The sequence below is a fragment of the Psammomys obesus genome, unplaced genomic scaffold, assembly GCF_907164565.1.
Source record: "Psammomys obesus unplaced genomic scaffold, mPsaObe1.curated_primary_1811, whole genome shotgun sequence".
Lineage (NCBI taxonomy): Eukaryota > Metazoa > Chordata > Mammalia > Rodentia > Muridae > Psammomys > Psammomys obesus.
The window spans coordinates 3871025-3883021 of NW_026585687.1; the positions used below are offsets into that span (position 1 = coordinate 3871025).

Sequence of the window (11997 nt, forward strand, 5' to 3'; positions counted from 1 at the left end):
CTCCCAAACCCTCCCTCTCTCCCTCCCTCCCTCATCTCCTCCCTGTCCCTTTCCAAGTCCACTGATTGGGGGGGACCTCCTCCTCTTTCATCTGATCCTCTTTTATCAGGTATCTTCAGAACTGGCTACAAAGTCCTTCTCTATGGCCTAGCAGGACTGCTCCTCCCTTGGAGGGGGGAGGTCAAAGAGCCAGCCATTGAGTTCCTGTCAGAAATAGCCCCTGTTCCCCTTACTATGGGAAACCAGTTGTAAACCCAGGAATTTAATACTAACTTCTTGACTCTAAAGTTGCTGTTATCATTTAATACTCAACATCTAATAGATTGCTAGGTATCAACATTTACTACAGAAAAGAAGCATTTTAAGAATTATCTATTCATATGTAATCTTGAAAAGACAAAATTTTGAATTATGTAGGTTGTTTAAGAACTGAGCACAAATGACTTCTGTAGAAGGACCATGACAACTTAATGAATAGTTTATATCATGAATAGTTTATTATCACGAAATCTACCATATTTGCTAAAATTATCAAAAAGGAGAAGCCACAAAATGTATCAAAATGATTTATTGAAGTTTAAAGCTAGAAAAGTGAGCTGGAGGAAACTCATTTGTATAAAAATATTATAGAATATTAAAAACCTCTATGTTACATAATTTTTCAAAGTTAGACCTGAGAAAGCTTACATGCAAAGGTAGATTTGAGCATATATGAGCCTTTTTTTTCATCACAAGATTTCAAAATTCTTAATGGTAGGAGTATTTTTCTGAATATGCCTGTGTGCTTTTGTGCCTGATGATGAACATTGGAGGAAAGTTGAGCCAGTCTTCCTTTCATTCCTCTGATTTGATAGTTTAACCATCTTCATGAAATTTACAAAGAAAAAATATGGTGGCAGTTTTACCCTTTCGTCTAATTATTTTCCATAGCCTTATCAAAATCACTAAAACACAAACTGATTATCCAGTTTCTACTTAAAAATATCTGAGCTTGTGAAATAGATGATAAGTAAAAGGAGGAGAGGACATTTACTATTTTATGTTATACAAAGTTGTTGTAGTAAGTATCCATTACTTTTGATCTGGAGAGAACACTACACTCAAATGTAAAACAGAAGAATCCTCTAGCCCAAATATTTTCCAGGATAAAATTTAAACTACATAGTTATGTAGATAACTTTGACCTAAGACAGACTGAACATAAAATGTCCTTCCCTTTCTCTTGTTCCAGTGAGGTTCCTGCAAGATTCAATTCCAAACACCTTTTTTTTTATATTAATAATTTTTTTATTCATTTTACATCCTGGTTATAGCCCCTCCCCTCCTCCCCTCCCAGTTCCAACCTCCTCCCCCGCTGCTCCCCTCTGACCTATTCCTCAGAAAAGGGGAGCTTCCTTTCCCATCCACTGACAGTCATCAAATTGCATCATGACTGAGCATATCGGCTTCCTCTGTGGCCTTGTAAAGCTTTCCCACCAGGGGGAAGTGATCAAAAAGTTGACAAGTGAGTCCAAGTCTGATGCAGACCCTACTTCCCTTACTAGAGGACCCGTTTGAAGCCTAAGCTGTATATCTGCTCTATCTTTGAAGGGGGATAAGGTCCAGTTCATGCACAGTGCTTGGTTGATGCTTCAGTCTCAGCAAGCCCCACTGGGCCATGGTTGGTTGGCTCTGTTGGTCTACTTTTGGAGCACTTGTCACCTCCAGGTCCTTTTCTTTTTTCTCCCACTTTTCCCCAAGACTCCCTACACATCATCCACCAATGTTTGGCTGTGAGTCTTGGTATCTGTTTTGAGGCGCTGCTGGGTAGAGCCTCTCAGAGACTCTTTCAGGCTCTTGTCTGCAAGCTTAGCAGAGTATCAGTCATAGTATCAGGGGTTGGCACTCATGACTTAACAAATTAATATCTTTTTAGGGCAATAGAACTCATATCTAATGAATCAGTATTGTTATGGTGGTTAATAGAGAGTCACTCATCTTGTGAATCGTTGCATCCATCCTGAGAATCACTGTCATACACTGGCTAGAACTCACACTCTCAGATCACTCACTTTTTAATTTTTCTTTAAACTCAGAGCCTTGCACATGTTTGAACATGATAGACAAACACTTAGTATTGCACAATATCTCCATCCCTGAGTCCCAGTTTTGGAATGAGACAGAAAAAATCTGAAAGCCTGTATGTATGTGTGTGTGCTTTTATGTGTGGGCATGCGGAGGCCAGAGACTGAGTTGGGTGTTTCTTCTTTCATTCTTTAGCTTATTTTTAGACAGTTATTTCACTAGCTTTGACAAGACTAGCTGACCGGTGTGCTACCGGCACACTCTTATTTCTTCCTCTCCTGCTGTAGGCTTACAGGCCCTTGCCTCCATGCTTCATTTCGTATTTAAGTGCTGGTACTCTGAACTCAGGTTGTCGTTCTCACACAGCAAGCACTTTACAGATTGCGCCATCTTCATAGCACCCAGGGTTGATTTTTAATACCCACCAATCCTTGGCAACATGAGGCCTTACAAGGGCTTTCTTAAAATTCAGCCAGCTTCATTTCTTTGATTTTATTTTTTTAAAAAAAGGTAATAATATTTACAGTGAAAACAAGTAAAAGTGATATTATCTTATCTAGCATAGTATTTGGGGAAAATCGTGTGGTCATTAACTAGAAGTTTTCATGAATCTTTTAGCCATTATTTTAATTTTCTCTTACGTGCATGTGTGTGTGCATGAGTCCATTGTGAGTGTGTGTGTGTGTGTGTATGTGTGTGAGAGAGAGAGAGAGAGAGAGAGAAAGAGAGAGAGAGAGAGAGAGAGAGAGAGAGAGAGAGCAAGAATGGGGGGAAGCACAGTTGTCTGGAGAGGCCATAAGAGGGTGTCAGAAAGCCAGGTTTGGTGGCACATGCCTTTAATCCCAGCACTTTAGGGAGGCAGAGGCAGGTGGATCACTGTGAGTTTAAGGTCAGCCTGGTCTACAAAGGGAGTCCAGGACAGCCAAGGCTACACAGAGAAACCCTGTTTGGAAAACAAACAAACAAACAAACAACAACAACAAAAAACAAAAAACAAAAAAAAAAGAGCATCAGATCCCTTGGAACTGTTGAATTGTCTGATGTGAATGCTGGAAATTGAACTGGAGTTCTTTGCAAGCACAGCATGCACTTTTAACTGCTGAACCATTTCTCCAGTACCAGATTTTGAGAACCTTTTCAACTGATATGTTTCTGTTTCAGTCTATTTGTTGTTACCAAAGAATTTTGCATATGATTATCTTCACTAACTATCTAGAGTGCTTGCTTCCCCTCCTCCTCTTTTTGGCCATATTACAATCCTCTCACATCCTTATTTAGCACTGTGCACACAAACTCACCCAGTGCTTGCCACAGACTTGTTTTTAACCATTGCCTTGAGATAGCTTCTCAATATGAAAAAAGAGCACTGGATTTGAAATCAGGATATCAGAATATTATTTATGGTAGGTAATTTACCTGTCTCTGGGCTTCCTTAACTCCATGTGTGAAATCAAAGAAAAGGTCTTTTTGAGTTTTTTTTTTCTAGTTCAAAAAGTATGTGATTTTATGATTCTGGTTCTTTTTTGAAATGAAGAGTTGTACTTTAGTTAAGTAAATCTTTATAGCTAGATAGAAAGCAGGAGTATGATGGCCCATATTCTCAGTTTGCCCAGAATTCTCTCAATTTTTCACAGAAAACCCTGTGTTCCATGAATCCTCAGTTCTGGAGAAATATCCACATTTGGTCATAGCTCTAGGGGAGTTTGTATAATAAAAGATATTCTTTTTTTTTGCTGTTGTTTTTATGTTAGGGGTAAATCTGGAGTAGAGAAAAATAACTAGACAAAACCATATTATACTAATAAGCCTTCTTCTCTGCATAATATTTATATATTGAGTCAGTTGCTGTGGAGAACCGTCTGTGTGCCAGGTGTTATGCTAAACTATTCTGTCAAGGTTAGACATATAGGTGATTCTGTTTCAGTACCTAAGCTAGACAAGTGTAGGATTAAGTAAGGAAGAGAAATGTAGGGCATAATCCTGAGGAAGGCTCTCCATAGGCCACAAGATGTTATTGTGACAAAACACATTAGACTGTTCAGGAAAAATAATGACTGCTAGTGACATGGACCTTGAAGCTGCTCAGAATCTAGATTCAGTTTGGAAGTGCCTAGGTAAAAAATTTAGCTGTAATGATTTTAAGTAACACATAGTTCATGAATACTCAATTGTCATGGAAACCACAAGGAAATTTGAAAAGTTAGTGTGTCATTAGTTCCAAAGGAAGCAAAATCCTCCAAGACATGGAACAGGTGGTTTAGAAGATGACTTGTAGGGAAAGGTAGGGTTAAGTGAGCTTGGGACCAACCAAGACTATCTATGCAGTTTCTCTGTCTCCATTTTCCTTCTTTTTTAGGGTTGCCCCCACCTACCTTTGTGCTCCCATAGTATTGGCTGGCAGTCACCACTCTTTTAAGGAATTTGACATGCTGTAGTGGAGAAGGAATAGGGGCTGGAGCTCAAAGTAGACCTCCACTACTTCTTAGCTGTGCTGAGATTCTGCTTATTTTTTTTAAAAAGTTAAGATGGGCATGGATCACTCTTTCACCCAGTGATCTAACCCTCCCCAGGGTCTCTCTCTCTCTCTCTCTCTCTCTCTGTGTGTGTGTGTGTGTGTGTGTGTGGTATGTAAAACTAAGTCAAGACATCAACCCCTCATAAGAAAAGTGAAGACATTAGCCGCTCCTGTGGCCACAAAGACATGGTTCTTTTATGGTTTTGCTTTCTCTGTGTAGGAGAGGTGACTCCTAATTACATGTGTTACAACTTGATCCCTGACATCCTGCTCATATGCGATAGTAAGTTGGTAGGCAGGTCTTCTAGGACAAGCTCGGGTGCTGTAGGGAATAAACCATGCATACCCATTTCCAGGGAGGGATAGGTCACCAGTGTGGTCTCCTTACCTGCTTTGGTGCTCTTCTTTGTTTGATCAGCTTCTTAAGTCCAAGAAGTTTCAAAGCTGCTTGTGTCTCTGCCAGAGCTGTCCTTTGTCAGAATTTCTTCCCCCATCACCCCAGAACCCAAGAGTTTTTCCATTTTCTCCAAAGCTCTTATCTCAATGTTTCTACTCCTTATCCTTCCATGCTTTACCGAACCCTAACCCCAAGCTTTATGACTTTCTCCATCACCATCTACCTATACTAAGATCTTCTGACCTATCACTCTGGGAATTCACAGTACTCCACTTAAACCTTAAGCTTTTCCTAAGTCTCTTCCTTCCCTCTCCTTCCCTCTTTCCACCCTGTTTCCATTTTTCATGTCCTCCCCTTTCCCTCCCTCCCTTCTCCATCCTTCCTACCTTTTCCCTCCCTCCTCTCCTCTACCTTCCTCCTTCCTTTCCTCTCTTCCTCCCTCTGAACTTACTGGTCTCTTACTGCTTCCTCAGCTAACTCAATAAATTAACTGAAACACAAGTAACAGTTACCATTGTTTATTGATATTACTGGAAAATTACTTTTATTAAAAAAAACAGAAAATATATGATAAAGTAATCATAATTAGAAAATAATAAAATCAGTCTAACAGCTACACTTCTCAGTATTAGTTTCTAATATCTATTCTCAGGCATATTGTTAGTGTAAATTGTTAGTGTAAATTGTAATTAAAACATCCCCCACATAATGCAGGGTTCAAAGAGGGAGGCATGCAAGGTTGGTGGTGAAAAGCAGCTAAAAGTCGCCAGGTTCAGTCCATTATCCAAGAGGCAGTGTCGTTGTACAGGTAGCCTTAGTTCATAGCCAGGAGTTCAGTGGCAGATTCACAGAGCAGCAAATACTGATGACAGCTGAGGTAACAAAAGCTAGATGGCCAGAAGTCATCAGACCCACCATCTAACCAGCAATTATTTCATCACGCCGTCTTCGATTCCACCTGTGCCTAAAGCAGTTATAATGACAATAACGCGATGGAAAGGACACAGTTCGGGTACTCCACTCAATGTTTGGGTCATGTGTCTCAAGCCAGTGGATTCCAAGAATCAGAGGGTAGCGTGGTGCATGAATAATGTCAAACTGGAGCTCTTCAACGTGGTTTCCAATTTTGACTTCAACAGGTGGTGTTTCTTTGTTTATGGGTCCATTAATTAGTGGACGCCCATCTACTGTTTCGAGCATGAGAGGGAAGATGTTATTGCGGATTGGTATCTTCTCTCTAAGAACCACAGAGCGATCGATGCTATTTCTGTAGGAGCCTGAATCCACCATTGCTTGCTCAAAGAACTGCCGTCTTCCAAGCCTAATCTCAACAGTTAGCCATAGGGTACGGGACATCGATATTGGAAGAGAGGGGGAAGCGTATTTGTAGATTGGCCCGTCCGGGATCCCCCTTACCGCCGGGCCTTCATGTTTCCCGCCTGCTGGGCACGATGAGGCTTAACAGGGCAATCTCTGGCAAAGTGACCAGGATGGCCACAGTAGAGGCATAAGTGACATTCACGGCGTCGGGCCCGTTCAGCCTCACTGAGATGGGGACGATTACTTATAGCTTGAACAGGCTGGTTTTCAGTTGGTGGACTCTCAGACACATTTTCCTCTTCAGAGGATGATGAATTGGAATCACCATTACCACTTGCCTTGTCTTCTAAGGTGACACACTGAATAATCACATCAGATAGGTTGCTGGCTGAACTTGTGCAAGATAGTTCTTTTTGAATAGAGCTGGCAAGCTCTTCCTGAAATTGGATGCAGAGCGTGCTTTCATCCAAATTTAATTCTTGAGCAATGAGGTGCAAGCTGCCCGAGTACCTGTGGGCAAGGCCTTGCCCTCGATGCAACTGAAAGAGGCCATGGTTAGCAATTTCCATGCTTTCTGGATTATCAAAGGTATCTTGGAGCCCTTGAAGGAATCTTTCAAATTGTTCCAGCAGGGGGCTTTGGCTATCTGTTAAGGGCTGGAGCCACATTCCTGCCTCACCTGAGAAGAAGCTACTGACAAAACTGACTAGTGCTGCTTCAGTGGGATACAGGTGCCCTCTAGCTCTCAGGTAACTGTTCAGCTGAACTAAAAACTCAGATAGTTTCTGAAAATCCCCGTTGGAAGCCAAAAGGTAATCTAGAGGCAAAGTTGCAGCCTCTAATTCACCATGAGCGTGTGCTGTTCCTGTTCCCACAACTATTAGGCCCTCCAGGGACTCTTCAGGTACTGAGAGTTCTAGGAACTCCTTGGCATCTGAGGGGTCCAGGGGCTCCTGGGGCACCCGAGGCTCCAGAAGCTCCTGGGTACCTGGATTCTCAAGGGGTCCCAACTGTGATGAGGTCTCCTGGTATTCTGGAACCTTCTGAGACTCCTCATCATCAGTAGGGCTGTAGAGCTGTGAATTCTGGAGCTCCTTGAGGCCTGGGGTACTGTGGTTGTCTGTGGGCCCTGTCTCACAGACTGCTGGGAGATCATAACCCCTTGGGAATGCCTGGGGCTTCTGGGTTGCTGAGGACTCCATAGCCTCCTTGATCTCCTGAGGTCCCTTGTATGCTGGAGGTTTCCAGGCTGAGAGCTCCTGGAGCTCTGCGGAATTGTGGGCCCCCTTGGCCTTTGAAGGATCTTGGAGACCCCAGGCTGCTGTGGAATCCAGGAGCTCTGAGGGCTCCCTGGACTCCTTGACCTCTGAAGGTTCCTGGGATCCCCAGTACTCCTTGAACTTTCGGGATGTGTGGGGTTCCTTGCTCTCTGGGAACCCCCTGAACTCTGTGATGACTGAAGGTCCCCCAGGCTCCTTGGTCTCTGGGGGCCCCTGGGTCTCTTTGATCTCTGGGAGTCCCATGAGCTCTCTGATGGCTGAGGGTTCTCTGGGCCCCTTGATCTTTGAGGGGCCCCTGGGCTCTCTGATGCCTGAGGGACCCCTAGGCTCTCTGGTAGCTGAAGGTGCTCTAGGCTCCTTGTTCTCTGTGGGACCCCTGGGCTCTGTGGTTGCTGGAGGTTCCCAGGGTTTTTGTGAGGCCCTGGCTGCTCGAGTTTCCAGTAGTTCTGGGAACTCTGAGGACTCTGGGGGCTCTTGGGTCTCTTGGACCTCTGAGGGCTTTCGGAATGGTTCATTCGCTTTGGCTGCTCCAGATTTCTGGAGCTCTGGTATCTGGGCCTGGAGGGCAGCATTTTCTTCCAGGAGCCTCTTCACTTGAGCCTGCAGAATTTCATTCTCCAATTTTAGAGCAACATAGGAAGCTGCTAAGTCCTCTACCATCTTTTGAGGAAACAGGCCTGGTTTGACAGTTTGCTACCAAGAGAAACTGGATGGCTGCTTGTGAGGTCTTTGCTGAACACAGCTCACAGGCAGATGTCAGGCTCTGTGACTTTTCCAAGGGGTGGGTATTTGGACCCAGCCAAGGCTGATTACCAAGAGGTCACTGGGATCCTCTGGAGCTCAGCACTTTGAGGTGTGGGACAAACTGTGAAAAGAGAGGGAGCTGAGCATCAGGGACTGTGGAAAGCACTCATTCAAAATAAATCACCAAAATCTGTCCAAATGTTCTGGGTTTCTCTTACCAGAAAAGCTCATGTTCAGAACAGGGATATATATACTTGCTCTGACCCCATGACATTTTACTAGTACATGCCCCAGACTGTACATGTCAATTTACATTTTTGGAAATTTAGCATTTTATCAGAAACAATTGCCCCATATTCCTTTGTTTTACATCTTTTTTTAATTTCTAGTGTCTGCCTAATATTTCTGTGTAACATTTGGATGTTAACAGCTGCTTTCAGTGACCAATTCAGATTTTTAGCATGATGTGGGGATTTTAGGTTCTGTGGTGGGGCCAACTCGAGACATTTTTGAGTGACTAGCATAGGAGTTGGGGGGGGGGAACTCTTTCTCACAACTGAGAAATAATACCACACAAGTAATCGCACACAACCAGACACAGGAGAAAGCAAGCAAAAGTAAAAATAAATAAACAAACACACATGCATATATATATATATCCATCAGACATGTACATATTATTTATAAAATACTTCGAAATAGTTAACAAAATATTCTTTACAGATTTACGTTACCATTTGGAGATGTAGGGCTGGAGATCTGCTGTCTGCGCAGCCATCACTGAGGAGCAGAGTGTGTGAATGGCTGTGGAAGCTTGCCTTTTCTGCACATACCGAACTCAAACAAACACACCCACTCCCAGAACGCGTTCCAACTCTCCTCTGTAACGTAGCTATTTTGAGTATGGAAGAGTGTTTTTTTTTTTTTTTTTCTTTTGACAGTACCTCACAGTCCAGAGCTAGAAGGAAAGTACGATGCTGTGCCGATGTGAAGCAGCTTCATGCACTCAGCCCTTGGTTACTTTAATAAATATTTGGCCAGGAAATTGGGAGTAATACCACTGCCCTTGTGAAAAGTTGCAAACATTTCTGAATGACCACAGTGGTTTTGGGACTTGAATTTTTTATGTCTGTCTCATGAAACTTACCCGTACTCTATCCACACTGGGACGTTTGTTTAATTCTCTTAGACAGCAAACTGCAGCTCCCTCAGTCCTTTCTCCTGCCTACCTACTGAGTACCAAGGGTCCCTCCTTGCAATATTTTCATAGAATCTTTTCCATGGACAGACAGATCTAGGCAACTTGTAATAGAGTAAAAATGCAGAAAAGGCAAGCTTTCAGCAACCTTGTAAAGCCCTTGGTGATCCTGAATATACTTGCCCAGGATTCTTCTGCCCCCTTGGGCTGTTCAGGTAGTTCCTGACAGCACACAGGTACCCTATTTTTACACAGTGATTCTATTTCAAATGTGACTACAAGAATCAGGAACAGTAATTGCAGTAATGAGTTATATAAGGTCACTTCCAATCACACACCAATTCAGCCATGGTCTCAAGACTCTTTTAAAAATCATCAACTCCACTTATTAGTAGACTGGCATAAATCCTGGGGGTGGAATAGACCTAGACCACAGCAAGTTGACTGATGAGGCTAACTGAACCTGAATGCAGAGACCTTAAGAAGGAAAGTGAAATCATTTGCATATTGAGTTTTTTTCTCTACCTATCTTGAAATTATTTTAAAAGTAAACTACACATTAAAATGACACAAATTTCAGAGAATTTATTCTATTTATGCAAAAATTTCATAACACTGAAGCATTCTTTCCCATTGAGAAGAATAAATCGCCATTGATAAAGCTATCATTGATTTTAAAAAGCCAGGGAGACATTATAGTTATGACATTTGTTTTATTTTCTTATCATTAGTAAGTGGACAATTTGAAACAGTTTAACCTGTTTCAATTGTCTGATTACTAAGGCTCTTTAAAGTGCTTTGCTCTTTAGCATCTTGGATTTTTCTTTATAGTCAGCACTTTTTGTTATTAAATAATCCACCACACCATTGCCTTTATGCCTGTCTACACTAAACTTATACAGATTTGGTGATTTTCTTAATCCTTCTAAAATGTAGAGTCCAAACTTTAGTTTATGCAACTGTGAAATGGAGCCAATAACAATATTTAACTTTATAGGGGTGGTGCAAATAATCAGTCAAAAAACAGGGAGTAGTGGTGTATACCTATAATCCAAACACCCAGGAGACAGATGCAGAAGTATCAGGAGTTCAAGGCCATTTTCAGCTACATAGTGAGTTCTACACCAATTTGGGCTATGTGAGAGTCAACAACAACAACAACAACAACAACACACACACACACAAACACATACCAACAAACAATAAATGAATAAAATAATATATGTAAAAATGCTTTTCAGAGTATGACAGATAATCACATGTAATAAATGTTAAGAGCAATAATAATCCCTGTAACAGCAGCAACAATTTTAATTTATTCTTTCTAATATCTTTGAATTATGGAATTGGATAGGTAAACTCTCCAGAATTGTTTGAGCAAGAACTCTCATATGAAGAAATCTACAGCACATGGATTTTACAGCATTAATTTTTCATCACTCTGGAGCCTTTATCTTTCCTTCCTGCTTGGGTCATGGATCATTTACTTTGCCAAATAATTCTCTTGAATTAGAACTGGAGGCACCTAACTAGGAAAATGAGGTGATTAACATGGGGATGGTGGAGCAGCCAAAATAGATATTTAAAAAGTCCATGGACTAAAGCACCAAACAGTGCTTTGCCTAGAGGCATATTTATTCAGTGGGTAAACACAGGGACCTTTCTTCCCTGACTCCCCTTCACTAAAGAGCAAAGACCAAATTTCAACGTCCTTAAGTACAAGTTCCAAACTGCCTAAACATGGAGAATTTTTTTCTTTTGAGTGGTTAAAAAAAGAGCTATACTGACTTTTGTCAAAATGCCTAAAGTGGTTTTAATATCCTGAATTAGTCAAGTAAGAATAGGAAAGTAAGAATAGAGAAGTAATCACATCCAAACATTCATCATGTTCTCCTACACTTTAATCCTTCTTTTTACAAACATGACAGAGTTTATGGAGTCTTTAGGGTAGTTAGGAAAACATTTTTAAGTAAGTGATGTTTTGTTAACTAGGTAAATGAATGTTTCAGGAAAAAGAAGACAAATCTGTTCATTTAACAGACATACAAAGCCTGCACAGAAATGTTCATGTTCAGTTATGTTAATAAGTTGCATACGTTGATTGTCAGCTCAGGAAAAAAGAGAAGGGAAAGTTTGAATGAGATGAAGTTCGACTTTGTTCATTACAGTACGAAGTGTGATCTTATTTTGTTGGCAAATGCACAATCTGAAATATTTTAGACCCCTGCCAGGCTTTGTCCTTCTGCAGCTTTAAGCAGCTCAAGTCCCTGCTTTTCTCTCTATTAACCCTGCATAGAACCAACAGGGCAGGTTACCTCACAGGTCTCTGGCACAATGCCCAGCTCCCTCTTGGGTGCAGTCCCACCCCTGGTGTCTGTTGTGTTTAACATGCAATTCCTATGGTTATATTAGAGCTTACAGCATTTTTCTTAAATTTAACCCTTCATGTGCTTAGGACAGATTAAAGCCTTTTGAATGT

General features: G+C 41.6%; 1 protein-coding gene across 2 annotated transcripts; it reads right to left on the minus strand.

Moving 5' to 3' along the window:
* Positions 1 to 6388: 6388 nt before the first annotated feature.
* Rtl3 (retrotransposon Gag like 3) lies at positions 6389 to 8236 on the minus strand. 2 transcript variants are annotated; one of them, XM_055591919.1, is made up of 3 exons: positions 7951 to 8236; positions 7609 to 7878; positions 6389 to 7545 (listed from the first exon to the last, which is right to left on the minus strand). In XM_055591919.1, exons 1-3 carry the CDS (start codon positions 8234 to 8236, stop codon positions 6389 to 6391), a joined length of 1713 nt encoding a protein of 570 aa, XP_055447894.1. The 2 variants fall into 2 exon arrangements, with proteins under 2 accessions (XP_055447894.1, XP_055447883.1); XM_055591908.1 differs by having other exon boundaries at positions 6389 to 8236.
* Between the last annotated feature and the right edge of the window lie 3761 nt (positions 8237 to 11997).